At 48.1% G+C, this 18,013-nt stretch overlaps 5 protein-coding genes across 5 annotated transcripts; 2 read left to right on the top strand and 3 right to left on the bottom strand.

Moving 5' to 3' along the window:
- Positions 1-166: 166 nt before the first annotated feature.
- Positions 167-983, top strand: HOO65_060383 (40S ribosomal protein eS12; the record flags this gene model as incomplete). Its single annotated transcript, XM_071004031.1, has 3 exons — positions 167-169; positions 407-713; positions 859-983. 3 exons carry the CDS (start codon positions 167-169, stop codon positions 981-983), a joined length of 435 nt encoding a protein of 144 aa, XP_070857733.1.
- Positions 984-1,533: 550 nt separating this feature from the next.
- HOO65_060382 (Peptidyl-prolyl cis-trans isomerase PIN4) lies at positions 1,534-2,281 on the bottom strand (the record flags this gene model as incomplete). Its single annotated transcript, XM_071004050.1, has 4 exons — positions 1,534-1,551; positions 1,644-1,780; positions 1,881-1,983; positions 2,159-2,281. The coding sequence occupies 4 exons, from the start codon at positions 2,279-2,281 to the stop codon at positions 1,534-1,536; spliced, it is 381 nt and encodes a 126-aa protein (XP_070857732.1).
- An 823-nt stretch (positions 2,282-3,104) lies between these two features.
- Positions 3,105-3,779, bottom strand: HOO65_060381 (uncharacterized protein; the record flags this gene model as incomplete). The annotated part of the gene is made up of 2 exons (XM_071004063.1): positions 3,105-3,537; positions 3,583-3,779. The coding sequence occupies 2 exons, from the start codon at positions 3,777-3,779 to the stop codon at positions 3,105-3,107; spliced, it is 630 nt and encodes a 209-aa protein (XP_070857731.1).
- A 5,592-nt stretch (positions 3,780-9,371) lies between these two features.
- HOO65_060380 (Pseudouridylate synthase 7 -like protein) lies at positions 9,372-11,757 on the top strand (the record flags this gene model as incomplete). The annotated part of the gene is made up of 2 exons (XM_071003715.1): positions 9,372-9,468; positions 9,527-11,757. The coding sequence occupies 2 exons, from the start codon at positions 9,372-9,374 to the stop codon at positions 11,755-11,757; spliced, it is 2,328 nt and encodes a 775-aa protein (XP_070857730.1).
- Positions 11,758-12,277: 520 nt separating this feature from the next.
- HOO65_060379 (MAP kinase kinase MKK1/SSP32) lies at positions 12,278-14,475 on the bottom strand (the record flags this gene model as incomplete). The annotated part of the gene is made up of 4 exons (XM_071003740.1): positions 12,278-12,505; positions 12,731-12,839; positions 12,912-13,705; positions 13,744-14,475. 4 exons carry the CDS (start codon positions 14,473-14,475, stop codon positions 12,278-12,280), a joined length of 1,863 nt encoding a protein of 620 aa, XP_070857729.1.
- Between the last annotated feature and the right edge of the window lie 3,538 nt (positions 14,476-18,013).

Genomic DNA, 18,013 nt, shown 5'->3' with positions numbered 1-18,013 from the left:
AGCTAGTGTGGGCAGTGGAAAATCAAATCCCAGGTTTTCTGTGAATGGGATGCAGATTTTGTGTACATTCTCTTACTTTATCTTTTCCTTTCCTTTCCTCCCTTATTCAAACACAACTTTCTTCGAGGATCGATCCTGACAATTCTTTGAGAAACGAACAGTCAAGATGGTGAGTTGAGTTGTGTATTTGTGGACGGTCGTTGTCTTCACGATTACGACTTGTTATCTCTTTTTCGATTTATTGTCTCTTCCCATCACGACAATCTACGGCGACGGTACCATTCGGCGTTTCGACTTTACGATCTTCCTGTGAGGTCCTATTGAGCCTAGAGCGTCAACATGTGATGGGATAACAGAAATATCAAGTCAATCACAATACTAACCATATATCCTTCTTCCCGTACAGTCGGACGTAGAAGATAACACTGCCCAGGAGGTCGAGGTCTCCGCCGATGCCGCCGCCAAGGGCCAGATCACCGTTCTGGAGGCCCTGAAGGGTGTCCTGAAGCTGTCTCTGATGCACGATGGTCTTGCCCGTGGTCTCCGTGAGGCTTCCAAGGCTCTGGACCGTCGCCAGGCTCACATGTGCGTCCTGAACGAGGCCTGCGAGGAGGAGGCTTACAAGAAGCTCGTCATCGCTCTCTGCTCGGAGCACAACATTCCCCTGATCAAGGTTCCTGATGGCAAGGAGCTCGGCGAGTGGGCCGGTCTTTGTAAGTGACACCCCCATCCACATTATCTCCCTCTACCACCATGCCATTTCGAAGGGGGAAGCATTCAGCCAACCCAGCCAACCCATACCCCTCCAACAATACACACAATCCAATAACTTACGGCAATTAACACATCATTCCATAGGCGTTCTGGACCGTGAGGGCAACGCTCGCAAGGTTGTCAACTGCTCTTGCGTTGTCGTCAAGGACTGGGGTGAGGAGTCTCAGGAGCGCAGCATCCTGCTCAACTACTTCCAGTCTGAGCAGTAAGCGTGTATGCCTTACCCATCCAAACATAAAAAAAGCATATAATGCTGTCTTACGACGTCAGCATATAAATGGGGGAAACCGGTTATCATGGGACAATGAACAAAAAGTTTTCTTCGACCAGTACACGTATTTTGGGGACACCCCTCATGTGATCTATGTTGAAATATGTACCCACATTGAAATATGTCTTGCATACCCCTCCGCTCCGAATGAATGTCTTTGAGCTAGTCTCGTTCGGTGTAGTAGTAAATTTCCGGCTCGGTGTAAGCGAAGTATGTGAACTGGCTATCACGTGGGGAGAAGAGAGATTGGCTGCTATGACGTCGTTGGGCTTAGATAAAGTGTTACATAAGAGAAAGGATAGGGGAATGATGTCTTGAACATAATAGGACATCAACTGCAGCGTAGATCAGACAAATCCAGGCTGAGCTTCTATCTCGCTGACGTGAGGGACTTCCACTGTTTTAGCATTTGGTATTCGGTCTAACACAAGAGTTCAAAACAAGACCTTTTTTGGAGTCTCCTGTATGCCACAAGACACAACTGCAATTTATTTCCGGCCCTCAACCTGTAATCTTGTTAGTCAATATCCTGTACGCAGACATGCACAGTAGAATCTGCTGGCATGAATGTCTTTCGCAAAGAGCGTGAACAACGTACCATGATAATGTGGTATCCAAACTCTGTCTTGGCCTCCCCGACCTTGGGGCTAGCCGTCGTGCTATCAGCCAGAGCATATGCAACCTCCTCAAACTTGGGGTCCAGACTGCCGCGGGTCTTCCATCCCAAGGCGCCACCTATGATAGCAAAGCGTTAGATTTCTAATCCTCCTTGGTTTCTGTAACAATTATTGACAGCACATCATGTTGTTGAAGACACATGGGACAAAAACTCTACCTTGTCTGGCCTTGTCCTCCGAAAACTGCCGGGCAACCTCGTCAAACTTGACGCCCTCAGCAAGCTTGGCAAGTGCCTCTTCTTTCTTCGCGTGCTTCTCGCACTATATACAGGATGTCAGTTAGCCATACATACACCGTAAGGTAAGCGTTTATTCCGCGTTCATTAACTGACACCCACCAACGCCAACGCTAGTGGGCTACTACTCATTTTCCTGTGTATGCTCCCTCAGCTCGTTCCCCTCTCCCCACGTTCGCAGTTTCGTTATGAGACCTTACCAAGATATGGCGCACGTTGATGCTCTGCGCGCCCTTCACCTTGCCAGCTTTCTCGTCTGCCTTGCTGCCCTTGGCCGCAGCACCGCCCTTGGACTTGCCCACATCACCTCCCTTTTTCGCCATGTTGTGAATCAGAGAAAACACAGTAAGGGAAGCAAAGACAGAGAAGAAAAGAAAGACAAAAAGGGCAAGATAAATATACGGCGTAGAAAGAAGGGAGGGGAGATGTAAAAGTCTGAACCTTGTTCGTGAGGAGGGGCAAGTGTTGAAGGACGCCTTATTCTCAACTCAACAAATGGCAACAAACACCTCGACAAAAAGCCCTAAAAAAAAAGGCGTGATTTATTAGTTGTAGTTTGTTATCGGATGAGAGGGAATGAAGTTCAAAAAATTCACACATCGTCTTATAAAGATTCAGCTTGCAAAGAGGGGTTTATTAAAATATGCACTAACCCTAGTGTTGGCTTGAGCTGAAAGCGAGCCCCTTCTTTAGCTTCCTTCATGCTTACACTTAACACAGCTTAGAGCAGATCTGTTGTTACATCGCTGTCACACGACATACGCAGATGCAATGATCTGGAGTCACAAAGGTTATCTTGATATCGCACAACTCCTGCTTCAATAAATAGACAAGAGAAATATCGCAAACGACATAATTATTTGAAAAGAGCGAGAAAAAAGTGTTCATTTGAAGTAGTGTGCTGTTTAATATCTAGGTCTGAAGTAAATCGTGCTGTGGTCCTGTAGAGCCCTATTATAGTTGAAAAGAAATGCCAAAAGAAAAAGCAATATAGTGCCACATATATCATCATGATACGTGATCCCCGTGCGATGCCAAATGAGCCTAAACTACCCCCAAATAAGACCGCCGTGTTATGAAATAGCAAGCGAAAAAACCAAAATGCTAATAATAAGAGCAAGAAGCACAAATGCAAATAGGTAGAGGCTATGGGGAGAGCTTGTAGGAGCTAGACATAGCACTCCCGCGGCGCTCCTGGCTCACGTTGAGAGCCTCAAGTTCTTCCTCCATTGGGTCTTCGGGAATTACGGCAGGTAACATTCGTACAGCATCCTTTGCAGGCCCTGGAGGCGGGATTGTTGTGGGTGCCGGAGGAAAGAACCGCGGCATAGGAGGCGGTGGTGGAGCAGCTGCACCTGCAGAAGGAGGTGAAGGTAGTGTGATTTCAGCAGAGGAAGCAGACGATCTTCGCGAGTACTCCCGAGTCAGTTCGTGCATGAGGTCGCCGCGGCTCCGGCCAGAAGAGTCGGACATGGCCTCGAGGCGGTCATACAAGATCCAGTCTTCGACTTGCGACTGGCGTGGGATGCGACGCAGGTCATCGATGCTCGTCTGACCAATAACGCGCTGAAGAGTTATTCTACAGCAATGTTGGCTAGTTTCTGAGTCTAAGTTGCAGCCATACTGAATGACTTTGTAGTAGCCGTCAAATCGCACACCGACTGATGGGGCATAGTGCGAAACCAGTTCAGCGCCGCGAAGAACCATGATGACAGAACCAACGGCAGAAATAAGTGAAAGCGGCATAGTAGACCAGGGGCCGTAGCGAGTGTACTGCGAGATACCATCTTCGTCGTTCATGATGTTTTCGGTGCCGGTCATGAGGGGAAGGACACGTGTGTTGCTGAACCGGCAGCGAGAGACGACTTCACGAGAAGCACTAACAATACCATCATGTTCGGCAGCATCAAGAGTCATCCACCAGCTACATGAGAAGAAAAGGTGGGTGTTAGTTGAAAGTTGGTATAGGAGAAAAGAGAAGAATGAAAAAAAAAACTCACTATCCAGGAAGAAACTTGATGGAAGAATCTGTATCTGAGTGACGGCGTTCCAGCACATTAGAAGCTGTATTTTCATGGAGGTTTGGTTGCGAAGATGAGGATCTTATGATTCCATGGGTCTGGGGTGCCTGTGTAGGCGAACTTCCCGACGGTTCTTCTGTGGCTATAGTGATGGTGGTGATTTTTCTATCTGAGAGCGAGGGTTGGGAATGTCTATGTTGTACAGCATGGTCAACAGTTTTGTGTTGTCGATTTTGTTGGTGTTGATGAGTGGCATCACCACGAACTTCAGATATGAGATCTGGCAAAGACTCGTGATGTGATATGTGAGGGCTGGTGACTGGGCTGTGGCCTGGGCTGATGCGGGCCGAGTGAGGATTTATACGGGGAACATCGGTACGTAGAGAATCGGTTGATAGAGAGGTCAACGTTGGAATTTGGCGGGGTGATGTGTGACTATCAAGGCCGGATTGACGATGTGAAGAGAATTTCTTAGTCCACGAGGGTGTCCTATAATGTGACATGTTGTTGAAGAGATTATGGGATTGACTTTGGCCTGTGTTGACGTGGTTTGGCTGAGAATTAATATGGACATTGGCCATATCGATGACGGCATCCGGTATATGGACAAGAGCTGTATCGGGAAAGGAAAATGAAAAAAAAGAGGTCAAAGAGACGAGGTGGTAGTACAGACAGATGGGTTGGAAAACAACGACTGGGGGTGTTAACCAAGATCTTGAAGAACGTGGGGGAGTTGAGCTTTAAGAAGGCCAAGCTGAAAGATAGAGAAAGCAACAGAGGAGGGGTGTAGTTGGAAAAGACGAGAATGTGGGAAGATAAATAAATGGAAAATAAATAAAAAGGGAACCAAAGGGTAATCAAACAATTAACAAAGTTGCCAGCTTATAAAAATAAAAGTACGAAACGTCCTAGCAAGTGAGACAGTGACGGAACCGAAGACAGGGCCGGGGGAAGCGACAAGAAAAGAGAGGGAGAGGTTATAGTGCAACGAGGGAGAGAGATGCACAGTTAGGAAGAGGAAAAGAGAAGTAAACAAAGTGATAAAACGTAAACGAGCAAGGAAGACGAAGATAAGGAAAAACGGAGCAAAAACAAGCTAGGCTCTAGGCCTTGTTTGTATGGCTGTTGGCTGTTGGCTGGAGACTGGAGGCTGGCCGAGGCTTGGTTGGTTGGTCGGTTCAGGCAAAGGGTTCCGATGCGGTGTGATGCGCTCCTTTGATTCCTCTTGCAGGGAAAAACAACACAAACTCCGGGACTAGTTGTTGGGGCGTCTGGCTGGGATATTGACGATGGTGTTGCTTTTGGTTGTTCCAGGCGCATAGGATGGGATGTAAACGACTACCATCAGTAGACTTCCGCAAGAGAGAAGGGCGGGTGATACCCAAGGTGTATTTTCTTGAAATGTCTTTGTTGGGCTTTGTTTTTGAAAGAAGAGAGAAGGGAATTGACTTGGAGCGACGGCTCGTTTAAAGTAAACAAGTTGGTAGGAAAACAGTAAGGGTGCTGGAGGGACGAAGGTAAAATGAAAAAAAAAAAAAATTGACGGCAAAAAACAATAGAAAAAATCCGAGTAGATCAAATCAAGCAGCCATACAACAGCAAACAGACCAGACCAGACCAGGATCCGGGCGTTTTCCGTGTTTCCGCAAGTAATTTTGTCTTCTTTTGTTTTAGGTATAGCGGCTCAAAGGACAAGCAAAGCCAAGTTGTAGCAATACTAAGACCGGGGATGAGAAGGGCCAGGCCAGCTAAACATTGAGAGAAAAACAGGCAGTTCTAAGGGCGCAACTAGAGAGGGCTCTCGTGTCTTTTTTCCCAAGGGGTTTGGAATGAAGGCTTTGCTGTCTTTGAATTCGTGCAGTTTCTGATGCGAACCCGGATCGGAGAGGGTAACCCGAAGAGGGAATCGAGGGGAGAAGAGGGGAGGGATTTCTGCAAGAGAGAATTAAATAGAGAAAAGAAGAGAAAAATTTCTATGTGCGGCATATGATTTGATTGACTGATTGATGGGCCAAGCACCGATAAGCAAAGGGAAAAAGGCAATTGCCGCTGTTAAATAGGCATCCAGGTTTTCCAGACAAAAGATTGCAGTCTGACGACGACGACGAATCACAAAGTAAGGATAAAAGGTCTTGCTGCAACGGTTTCAACATCGGCTTCTTCTGGTTCTTTAACGAGCTTTAGACGAAAAAAAAATCGTGTGTGATGTTGGCACAAGATAAGATGTGATGCGATGTTGATGGAAAAGCCTTTTTTTCTCTGGGTGCTTTCGTTTGATCGCAGCGTTAGCAAACGACCCGTTTCCTTGGTCTGTGCGCAGGGCCAACAAAAGAGGTAGAGGGCAAATTGAAGGCAAGGCCAATCAAAAGGCGGCAAAGGAAGAGCAAAGGCCTAAAAGGACCAAGTAACAACGAGCAAGAAAGCAAGAAAGCAAGCAAATGCAACTGCAAAGCACGGAGAGCCAAGGTCAACAGCACAGGAAGGAATCAAAATCTTTGAAGCCTGGGGGAGGAGGAAGAGGAAGGAGCCAGTCAGTCAGCCAAGCCAGCCAGCCCACAGAGAGGAGGTGGCAAACAAAGCAGCACGTCCAGCCCACTGACTAGCCCAGTTGACGGAAGCTTCCCAACTCCCAACATTAATTTTGCTACTCCTTCAAAGCAACTTCCCTACCACACCGACTTGTCTTCTAATGCCTATCTTGCCTGTCTCCTTATGGCACACGGTATACGTAGAAGCTACTTGAAGAACTAAGAAATAACTTGTTCCTTCCTTAGCCTGGGCCTAGCTCAAGCAGCAAATCTATCCCATCTTCTTGTTTCAACCCGCCTTCAGCTGGTTGGCTAGCTGAGCGCGGTGACGCAACTTTTGTAGCCTTCCTTCCAACGTCACAAGCGAGGTGAGCGTAGAGGCAAAGCAGGGCAGGAAGTAAAAAGCCAAACGGAAAGCGGCAAGCGGGAAACGGCCCGGCCGTTCTTACCTTGGGTTCCAATAGGAACAGCAGTAAATTTACATCAGCTCGCTTACTTAACCAAGCAAGCAAGTACTTGTGTACATGTGAGTACTTGCTTGGATATTATGATCTGTTTGCAACCACTTGCTGTCCGCGCCTTCACTTGTTCCTATACAAGCAAGTTATGCACATACCCAACACCAGTGCCAATTTGTACTGCCCTTGTACTCGCTCGCCCTCGCCCGCCCTGCATTTTGCCGTGTGACTGTATGTTTGTCTATGACTAAATCTCCACCCAACTTTACTCGATTTTCCCGTAAGCGTTACAAGCTCCGGCTGTACTAACCCTTGGACGAAGAGGGAATTTGCCGTTGCCCTTGCTCTGCTTTGTTAGACCAGCCTGGTCCAGCCTTTGGAACTTGACGTTTGACCCGGCTTGACTTGAGACTCGCCTTGGCTTGGTCTTGGCTTGGCCTTGGCTTGGCCTTGGCTAGCTTTTTATCTTCCGGCTTCCGGAAAGCCTGTCGTACCCAAGTTACTTCAGAACACAAAAATAATGGTACTATCTGCACCAGCTTTACTTTGGTCTAAACCTCCAAGCGATCCTCTCCAGTTGGCTATTTAGCTATACAACATATTATTATAAAGAGGTGCAGCAATTGCCAAATCTCACTCTAGTCTTAGTCTCTCTGGCCTATAAAGCCTCACCCCTCTCTTGGCTTGACCTTTCTTGCTCATGTCGGGGGTATTCACAGCCCCATTTGAAAGATCTACTGCTACTATTACTGCCGCTGCCGCCGCTGGCTGCTGCTGCTGCTACTACTACTACTGCTCCTTCCTATTCCTAATTCTGCTCCTGCTCCTGCCCCAATAGTCCTTGTATATTCCTTCCAGTCATCCCTTATGACCCTGTTATTTTGTGGCCGAGGACGTCAAAGTTAGCCTCTAGCTCAACCAAGAGAACAACGAAAAAGCAACAACCTCTTCAGAGCTTGGATGCTGTTGCTGATAGCATTTTTGCTAAGCATTGATCAAGTTTTTTTTTTTAACGTTACGTCCAGGAGCACAGAGATCCCCCAGTCCAGGATAAACTTCTGCAAGGTCACATCTGCTTTGACTTGATTCGTGCCTTTCTCTTTTTTTTGGCCGGGCTCCTTTTTTGCCATTTTATTTTGGCAGTCTAGACCAACTTACACGAAGCAAACAAAATGAGTTTTTTTTTTTTTAATTCAGCATTAGTTGGCGTCATGCAACCACAGATAAAGTATACAAAACAAGGCCCATGACGTCGGTGGTATCACACATTTTCTCTGTTGATGCATATATAAGGAAAGGAAGGGTTACATTCAAGCCTACATTTTCGGCACAACTATTCAAAGTCATGTTCACCTATTCTTACGGTCAAAAAATGAAATAATAAAAACAAAAAAAAGATCGTCGCAGCATGACGGCGACCCTAGAAAATTACAAAGGCTCGTGTCGTTGTTTCGTGTCCTTACCTATCCTATTTGTTTGCAAATCGTATCTTATAGGAAATTACCTCTTATTCGTTTATCTGGCCATTAATCTGCAGTGCTAGATCTTGTCCCCCACACGAAACCATTTTGCTTGCATCAGTTTTCTCCACCTTCCACCCTCGACCACATGTTTAGACCTCACCCAAAATCGGCAATCCATACATTTGATTTTAGTGGCCCCCCCCCCTCCCCCCCGACAACTGGCAAAATTTTCTTCCTACTTTGATCATCTCACTCGCCAACCCTCCATCTTCTCAAACCAGCCAGCCAACCAACCGGATTCTGTCGTTTGCATGTTTCGAATCTTGGGCAAGCCTTAGCACACCCAAGGAGAAAAGGTGCGAAAAAAAAAAAAAAAAAAAAAAAAAAAAAGACAGCAAAACGTCATCAAGTATGTCTTTACGCGAGTGTACAGACGAAGACGGTCAAGTGTGGATCCCGTCACATGTACTAAGTACTGTCGCTACTTCATTCACAACCCCTTGGCTACCTCTACTTTCAGGTACCCTTTGTACTATACTTAGGGTTAACTGATCCTACGGGAAAAAAAGTGCATCTGAAATTGCGGCTTGAAAAATTGCTAGCTCAGAGAAACCTTAGTTAATCCGCTTGATAATGTTCATAAACATTTGAGATCGTCACACAAAATCACATGGGCAGTGTCATCGCCCTTGCCTTTCCAAGTCTCTCTGATATCTAAGCTTTGTGTTTGATCAAGCCTTGTCTCCAATATTTTTTCATTTGGCCTCCCTCCGGACAGCATCCTCGGACTCTAGGCCTCTCTTCCGGCGCCGCATCAAGGACAAGCTCCGTCTGGTATTCTCAAATACGGCTAATCCGAACGTCTTCTATACATCTAGCCCACGCCTGGCCAACCGCCCCTCAGCCCTACATCTTCTAATCCTCACTAAGTGTCAACCAAACCATGTCTAGAAGTCAGAACCAGAATCAAAGATCCCCTCCGGATGATGCCGCTATTGGCATTACGGAGCGAGTCAGTTCCTCAGAATTCTCGTGGTCTGGTACGTTGAGACGTAGGTATGGTTTGTTGGGTCAAATCTACCTTTAAATAAAAAACAGCTCCTGCTAACATGGCCATCTTTTTGTGTCCTTTTAGATTCACCGATTTTTTGGTTAATGAAATCCAGCGTGATGGTACCGTTTTGCACCTGAAAAATTTCACGCCTGTCGAGGTCACCCATCTGAAAAGAGGACAGAAAGAGGCTGTTAAGGAGCAAGCCATTACTTCGGCTAGTGGCGATTCTAATGTTGCCACAGCTGCTGGTTCTGAAACTCCCATAGAGCCCGTAGTTCCTGAAGCTCCAGCCGTGTCCGAAGATGACAAGGCTGCCTTAACTGAGTTGCTCGGCCCTGAGGCTGCTGAGTCCTTTTTGAACCTCTACTCTTCAAGTTTCATCCCTAATACCCTAGCTGGCCGTAAGGGCCCATCGGCTTCTAGTCCTACTATTAACGATAAGGCCTTGCGGTCCAAGATTCATCAAGAGGTACGCCGCATCTTTAACTCTGCATTGGACACAACCACAAACAATGACGGTGCCATAGTCGCTACTATAATGCCTAAAAAAGGCGGTAGTCGTGGCGGCGGTAACAATGGAGCCTTTGGCGGGATTGGTCGTCGGGGTGATGGTGGAGGCGGCCGGTCTTCGAACTTCCGCCAGATTGACTGCCCGGGCACGGGCGACTACTTGCACTTCAACTTGTACAAGATGAATCGCGACACGATGGAGGCAGCTGCCCAGATTGCCAAGCAGCTGAACCTTAAGCCTCAAATGATTCAATATGCCGGAACAAAGGACCGCCGTGCAGTCACCGTGCAGCGGTGTTCTGTGCGTCGCCGTAAGCCACATGAGCTGGACCGCCTCAACTCGCGCCTGTACGACATTTGCATTGGTGATTTTAGTTACAATCCTGAGCCTGCTCATCTCGGTATGCTTGCAGGCAATGAGTTTACAATTGCTCTTAAAGGCTGTAGTTTTTCCAATGACACCCAGCTAAGCACCGCCGACAAGGTTTCTAGGCTTGATCTCAATATCAATGCTGCGCTAGCCCACATGCATGAAAATGGTTGGATTAATTACTTTGGGCATCAGCGCTTTGGCACTTTTGCTATTGGAACTCACGACATTGGCCGCATGATTCTGTCAGGAGACATCAAGGCTGCTATCGATGGGTTGTTGTGGTATGACGATGCATTGGCCAACCGCCTTGATAGCTCGGACTGTCCTATTGAGCGCTCTATTAAAGATGAAGTCATGCGTAGCTGGGCTTGCCGCATCTTCCGCCAGACTGCTAATGCTGAGGAGGCCCTGCGTCGCCTCCCACGTCGCTATGGCGCTGAAACGACAATTATTCGTCATCTGTCCCAGAACCCCACTGATTACATGGGCGCCATTTTGCGTATTACCCGTGGTTTGCGCACCATGTATTTGCATGCGTACCAAAGTTACGTATGGAATCATGCTGCTAGCAAGCGTTGGGTCTTGTACGGCAACAAAGTAGTGGCTGGAGATTTAGTGTATGATGCTTCTGCACAACAATCTAAAACTGGCGGCAATGGAACAAGTGCGAACCGGGAAGTTGAGCTAGATCAGGATGGAGAAGAGGTCCTCAATGCTTCTCGTGACACCAACATTGGCGATGAGGATGATGACCAGTCATTGTACGCCCGCTTAGTCACCCCCGAGGAAGCTGCCAACAACACCTTTTCCATCTTTGATGTTGTGCTGCCGACGCCAGGCTTCGATACTCTGCTTCCCGCCAATGAAATTGGCGATTTTTACCGTTCATTTATGAAGCAATACGGAGGTATCGATCCGGATAACATGGTACGGCCACAGCGCGAGTTTTCGCTGGCTGGCCGTTACCGCCGTGTTATGACGAAATTCTTGGCGCCGCCAAGTGGGTTTGTCAAAGCCTGTGCTGATGAAATGGAACAGCTGGCACCTACAGATCTAGACCTGATCAAGGAGAAGCTCAAGCAAAAAATCGCCAATGAGACTACGGCCACAGCTGAAGTTACGACGATGGATATGAACAGCTCTGCGGACACCAAGAACGAGGGAGATCCTCTTGAGAGCAAGAAGCGTCCTAGAAGTTCTTCGGATCTTGATCCTAGCATCGAGAAAAAGGTCAAGGTGGATGAAAGTGGAAAGGCTGTCACTCCGGAGGCAGAGGGAGAGAAGAATAGCATTGCTGCGGTCGTCAAGTTCCAGTTAGCTAAGAGCGCATATGCCACAGTGGCACTACGCGAGTTAATGGGTGTCCCTCTAGCTGTTACAGAGGGCGTTTGATCTATTTTAAGCACTTTTCTGTACGGCGTTCAGGGCGAAAAGACAAAATAGTAGACAAAAGGGAAGATAATTAATCAATTCATAGGAAGAGTCAATATGTTATGTTAAAATTCTGGTATATAAGTAGGCATTTATCTAGTAGCGATTTATCAAGATAGACCTCCAGTGATATGTATCTCCCAGAGAAGCTAAAATGCTGAAGACATGAAATGATATGTACAAAGCGGCAAAAGGGGCGAGGGAAGGTTTGAGAAAAGATGATCATGGAACTCAAGAAAAAAGATAGAAAGATGAAAAAAAAAGGGTAATAGAAAGAGAAAAAAGAAAGAAAGGAAAGGGGAAAGGGAAAAGGGAGAAGGAGAAAGAAATAGATAAAAATACGATGGCTATATGAAAAAGAAGGAGGAAAAGAAAAACAAGTCGCTTTGCTTCCAAGTACATCATAGGCGGTGGGAATAGATTTGGTATATATGTGAGTGGCGGAAGAGAGCGAAGATGGCGAGGATAGATGGAGGCGAGGTTATATATCGCTGCTGGTGCTCTGCTGCTGTTGTAGATCGGTGGCCTTGGTGCTGGCAAAGATGGCAAGAGAGTAGAAAGCAAGAGAACTTGGCTCAGTGGCAGGCCTGGGACAGCAGGTGTCGCGAAGAGCCGGAGAAGGTGGAACGATGAGAAAGAAAAACGGCTTTCCTGGTGCAGTGCAGGTAAAAGTAGGAGTGTGGATACGACTTGCGATTGCCGGGAGCATCTGCGAAACAAGGCGGATAGGGTTTGATTATATGCAACAAGAGCAGAGTTGACAATCTAAGCGGAGATATGAGCGATGAGATAAGGCACGTAGGTATTGTATCGTATCAGCCGTGGGAGACGAGCGAGTCGGGACAAGTCAAAGGTAGAAAGGAGGAAATAGAGCAGAACGGTTGTCCTGCTAACTCGATGAGAGGTTCAACGATCAAGCATCCCAGCCCCAGACCTGAGCCAAGTACTTCTCCATATTGACTCTCTTAGTCTTCATCTCAACCATCCACGGGTGTTCGAGCATGCGCCAAGGCGTGGCTCTGCGGGCGGGATCCTTCTCCAGACTGAAGGGCGGGTTAGTTAGCAAACGAGGCAGGTTTTAGTTTTTACTTTGGAAGGGGAAATACAAGACTTACCAGCACTCAATAAAGTATTTGAAGCTATCACTCCATACTAGCCCACCATCTGGCTCGTCCTTAAGTCTAGGGATGGGTTGTCGGACAATGTAGGTGAGTAGATCGATCAGGCCAGCACGAGGCTGCATCTCGGTACCGTCGGCGGGGAAGGGGAAGCGGTGCTGGGCAACCTCGAGCAGCGTAACACCCGTCGACCACACATCAGAGGTGATGGTGTACGACTGGCCGGTGATACGTTCGGGGGCCATGTAGTAACTAGTACCGATAAAGGTGTCGGCCTCACCTTTAGTGCCAAAGTCACCTGACACGCCAAAGTCACATAGCTTGACCTGGCCCTTTCGCGTGAGCAGGATATTTGACGGCTTAATGTCTCTGTGAATGATTCTCCGGCTGTGCAGGTAGGTCAAGCCGCCAAGGATTCCTTCGGCAATCTTTCCCAGCACCTTTTCACCTGTCCGGCCGCCTAGACGCTTGACTTCCTTGTAGATGCTGTCAAGACAGCCACCTTCACAAAATTCCATGGCAATTGATATGGTAGCAGTGGAAGGGTCGACGAAAGCACCCCAGTAGCGGCAGATGTGTTCGGAGGCGCAGTTTTTGTTGAATCCAAGTTCACGGAGAATCTGTTTCTTGACATCGGGGTCGGGGTTGGATGTGATGACCTGTATGGTGGTGGTGAAGAACACAGTTAGCAAGTAGCTTTGGGAAAGTAGGGGAAGAGAACTAATGGGGGCGAGAAAGGGAGAAAATCGACGAAAGTGTGCCATGTTCCTTTTTCTCTTTTCCTTCTCCTTCTATAGTGTGTGTGTGTGTGTGTACGTATTTTCCATACCTTTAAAGCAAATACGGTCTTGCCACCATCTAGCTTGCACTTTGTCACAGCACCTCCAGCACCTTCACCCAGGCTTCCTAATTCGACGATGCGACCTACGGAGCTAGCAATGCGCCAGCCCTCGTCGTCTAGTTCCTCGACGTCTTTATCGCGGATTTTCTCCATCAGAGACAGCTTGTCCATGCCTTTCTCTATTGCTTGGGTGCTGCCATCACGCTCCATAGTCTCGCTACGCTCCGAGTAGAGCGAGCCAGCGGCAGACGTAGGATCAGGGGTTCCCTGTGGCCGAGTAACGCCGATTCCAAACTGCGAAGCAAAGGAAAGAGCAGAGAATTGTGAGGCTGCGGAGGTGGGGTTGCTGGCACGACCGTCTAGAGGGCCGAAACTGCCCGATCTAGAGTGGGCAGCACTGCTTTCACTGCCACCACTAGCCGACTGGTTTAGCTGGTTGGTGGCTAGTCTGGGAGGTTGTTCATAGGGTGTGGTCTTGCTTCCTTGAGGGGTGGCTACTTTAAGGGTGGGAAGGACAGGACGGGAGCCGGGGGCATTAATAGGCTTCGCGCTGGGCGGGGTGGGAATTGATAGGCCGAGCCGGGGGGTACGGTTAGCACTACGGGCGCCTCCTAGGGCCGGACGAAGCATGGGCGGGCCGACGCCTAGGTTAGGGATAGAGGGACCGGCAGCAGGAGGGGTAGGCATCAGAGGCTTGACCTTTTTTTGGGGGGAGATCATGTCAGCAAGGTAGACGAAAAAAAGACAGAATGGGTTGATGGTATCATACAGTAAGACTATCCGCCGGCGTTGGGTGGGAAGAGGCTTGGTCGGCCATTATGGCAGATTGTATCGGCAACTCAAGACGGGGGGAGGGGGGGAGGAGGAGGGAGAGATGAAGAAGCCCGCTTGCTTGGCGATGGAGGGTGGTGGTGATAGTATCAGGCTGATGGTGGAAACGAAGTGGTGGCGAGTCGAGAGAGACGAGAGGTGGGTGATTGGATTTATTTTTAAGCGGAGCAGCTAGGAGGGTCTCTTTGAAGCAAGCAGCAATCGAATAGCAAGCAGAAGTCAGCAGGCGATGTGTCTGGATGGTTGGTTGGGTTTATGGTCGAGTTGATGAGTCGAGTTTTTCCGAAGATGTGCCCAGATTTTATCGTGAAGGGGGAGGGGGCAAAGCGGCAAAGCGGCAAGGCGGGCAAGGGCACAGGAAAGCAAGGTGAAGTCGCAAATAAAAATAAATACGGAGGAGGAACAAAAAAATTGATCAGCAGAATAAAAAAAGAAAGAGGGAAAATGGGAGAGGAAGAGAGAAGAGAAGAAGGAAAAGGGATTTTGAAGGCTTAAAAAAGGATTGTAGGCGAAGTTTGGATGGCTCTGTATCAAGATGCCTGGAGCGGGTTTTAGTGTGTGATCAGGCTTGGGGTTTCAAATTCACGGGGCCTTTTAATTATTCTTTTTAAGAGCAATTTGGGGGGGGGGGCGGGTTTGAAAATCCAGGGAAAAAAAAATAGTTCTTTTAAGATCGGGGTTTAATTTTTTTGCACTCCTGTTAAGAAACGAAGACAAACTAAGGCGATGATGTGAATATTATCCCCATCGTGTTCTATTCCAAGCATAAGGCAGGGCGGATACAGGGCAGATACAGGGCATTTATACAAGGCCTCTCTGTCCTCTTCCTCCTGCTAGAGCCCACTAAATAAAGCACATATATGCACAACACAGCCTGAAAGCCTTGAAAAAAAACAAGCTTTTGCTCTGTTCTAGCCTTCTGGTTGGCTCAGCAAAGCCATCAGGGCTGCTAACTGAAACTTTTAATAGGAGCAGCGGTCGTAGCAGTGGCAGTGACAGTGGCAGTGAAAGTTGCTGTGAAAGCCTGCTAGTTGTAGCTCAATGTAGCTCAGTGCTCTCACTGCTAGGGCTCAGTGCGCTAGAGCCCAGTGCGGTGCTGTGTTGTGTATTTTGGTACAAGCTTCCAGTGCTTAGCCAGGAGTCCAGCCAGCACTTGGTCAGTGCTGGTCGCAGTTTGTTGCCCTCCCCAGTCAGTGCCGTGCCATGTTACGATACTGTGAAGGGCTCCAAGTGCTGCAAGTCCCCGCAGGGTCATGAAATTTCCGACATCATCAGGGATTGAGCGAATGGAAGTGACGAGGGCAGCAAAGTACCGAGAGCAAAGCTTCCTTTTTGTGTTATCTGTACCCGCATCTTACACCTTGCGTCCTGGGTCTTGTCTCATTATCATCATTGCTATCACTCCTACATTTACAGTCACGTCACAGTCCACAGTCCACAGTCCACAGTCCAGTCCAGAGTCACAATTACAGTCCACAATCCACAGTCCAGTCCATGGTCTGCAGTACAAGCCGCAGCCCACAAGCCGCAACCCACAACCCACAACTCCTCACAACCCATAACCCACAACCCACAATCTACAACCCCCAGCCCCACAATTCATGACCACCACGCCTCCATACCCTCTGCCCAGTCCTATACAAAGAAAGCACAAGCCCTTAACTTAGTCTCTCCCTACCACGTCGTTATCCCCTCCCTTCTCCCTTCAAAGCAAATCATTATGGCCCCAAGCTCGGCCGACCGCTCGTGCACGCACGCCCACCCGCCCAAACTCCATCGTGGCCGACCTGCCCCAGCCAGCTGGTACTTCACAATCGTATACCAGCCCGCCCTCTTCTTCATCCTGTGCCTTTACACCAATCTTCAACCCATCCCGTTAGCAATGCTGTGCAGGTGGAGAATGGACGCAAAAAGCACAGCTCAAATGTCGCACGTAGTGTTCCTCCCGCCGCCCTCCATTCATTGTCCCGCTCTTGCTGCTTAGTATTGATTGGCATTATAGGAAAAAAAAGTGACAGAGCTGGCACACACACAAATCACCATTTTTGCTAATACTAGCCCCTTAATGCCGTCTTAACTTCTTTCATCTATCCAGCCCAGTCTAGTCTAGTCCGTTCCAGGCCAAGGCCAAGGCCAAGAGAAGTACTTGGGACTGTTACTTCAATTCCCGGATCGACCAAGCACAAGGCCTAATCTCAGAGATATCCCACCCCCTGCCTAGTGTCTTCGTCTTTTCCTCGATAACCGCTTAAATCACGTCCCTGGGTCTTTAATCCCCTCCCCTCCTCTCTCGCTTCTTAGAAATACACCACCCCGTACTGTAGCACTTGTCCTGAGATTTGTCATTACTACGAAGAGGAAGGACAGCTGTGTTTGTCGTGTTTTTCTCTGCCCCGTCTTGTCTCCTTTCTGTACACTATGAACAATACATAGTACATGGACATATACATGAACATCATGCTCATGCCGCCCACCTCGTCTTGCATCTTCTTTGTTATACAGTCTATATTTATTCCCACGCTCGCTATGCTATGCACTATGCTATTTATTCGTCAATGCTTGCGCTAGCCTAGCCTAAGCTATGAACCTCCCCCCCCATTGTGCTGCATGCAAGAAGAACGGCTTTGGGGCGGGAAGGGGAAGAATAGGGTCTGTTTCAAGGTTACAACGCCATATCCCTTCTCTATGTTTCATCTTGCTGCTTGCTTGTCCTTCGTACCATTCGTACCCTTGTGCCCTCGTAACCGCCTGTAATGTCTGCTATAGCCCCTCCTCATACCCTTGCTTCTATCTACGAACTGGTCTGTCAATGGCTAACAGGGCTGCTTGTTGGACCCGATAAGGAAAAGAACAAGCAATAGCAAGAGCACACTACAACCCCTTCTTTCTTTCAACTCGGCCTCTTCGGCGTCGGACCCCAGAGAGAGGCCGGTACCCCCAAGATGGCAACTCAGGAATGGGATATTCTTCTGCACCTGCAATATAAGGTAAACAATCACCCAGTCTCAAGGCGCTGTTTTGATCTGCACATCGTCCTTGTCTCCAGTAAACGCGCGTTTATTTATGTGATCATGTAGCGCTGTTGTCTCTGATTGGCTGCAAGTCGTTGTAATTTTCTAATACGGACCAACAATTTGTCTTAGCTTCCATATTGCAGAGATCCAAGACACTTGAGTCTCCTCAACAAAAAAAAATGATAAAAAAGAAATCAAGGCTAATGGGTTCACAGCAATGTAGGCTTTGCTATTTTATCTTAGGGTTAAACAATCGATGACTAAGCAGAAAAGCCCAGATGGCACCAGGTACATCCACTCCCCCATTAGGTACCTCCACTCCCTTTTTGCTTACTAAGCAGTTTTTTAGCTTGTATATGCAAGACTTTGCTGTGTGCCCTTAGCAGCACTTAGCAAGCAGACTATAGATACAG

The sequence above is a fragment of the Ceratocystis lukuohia genome (assembly GCF_044167205.1).
Source record: "Ceratocystis lukuohia strain C4212 chromosome Unknown Supercontig6_pilon, whole genome shotgun sequence".
In the NCBI taxonomy this organism is placed as follows: Eukaryota; Fungi; Ascomycota; class Sordariomycetes; order Microascales; family Ceratocystidaceae; genus Ceratocystis; species Ceratocystis lukuohia.
Note: the sequence above shows the minus strand (reverse complement) of the source record. Positions and strands in the feature narration are given on the sequence as shown.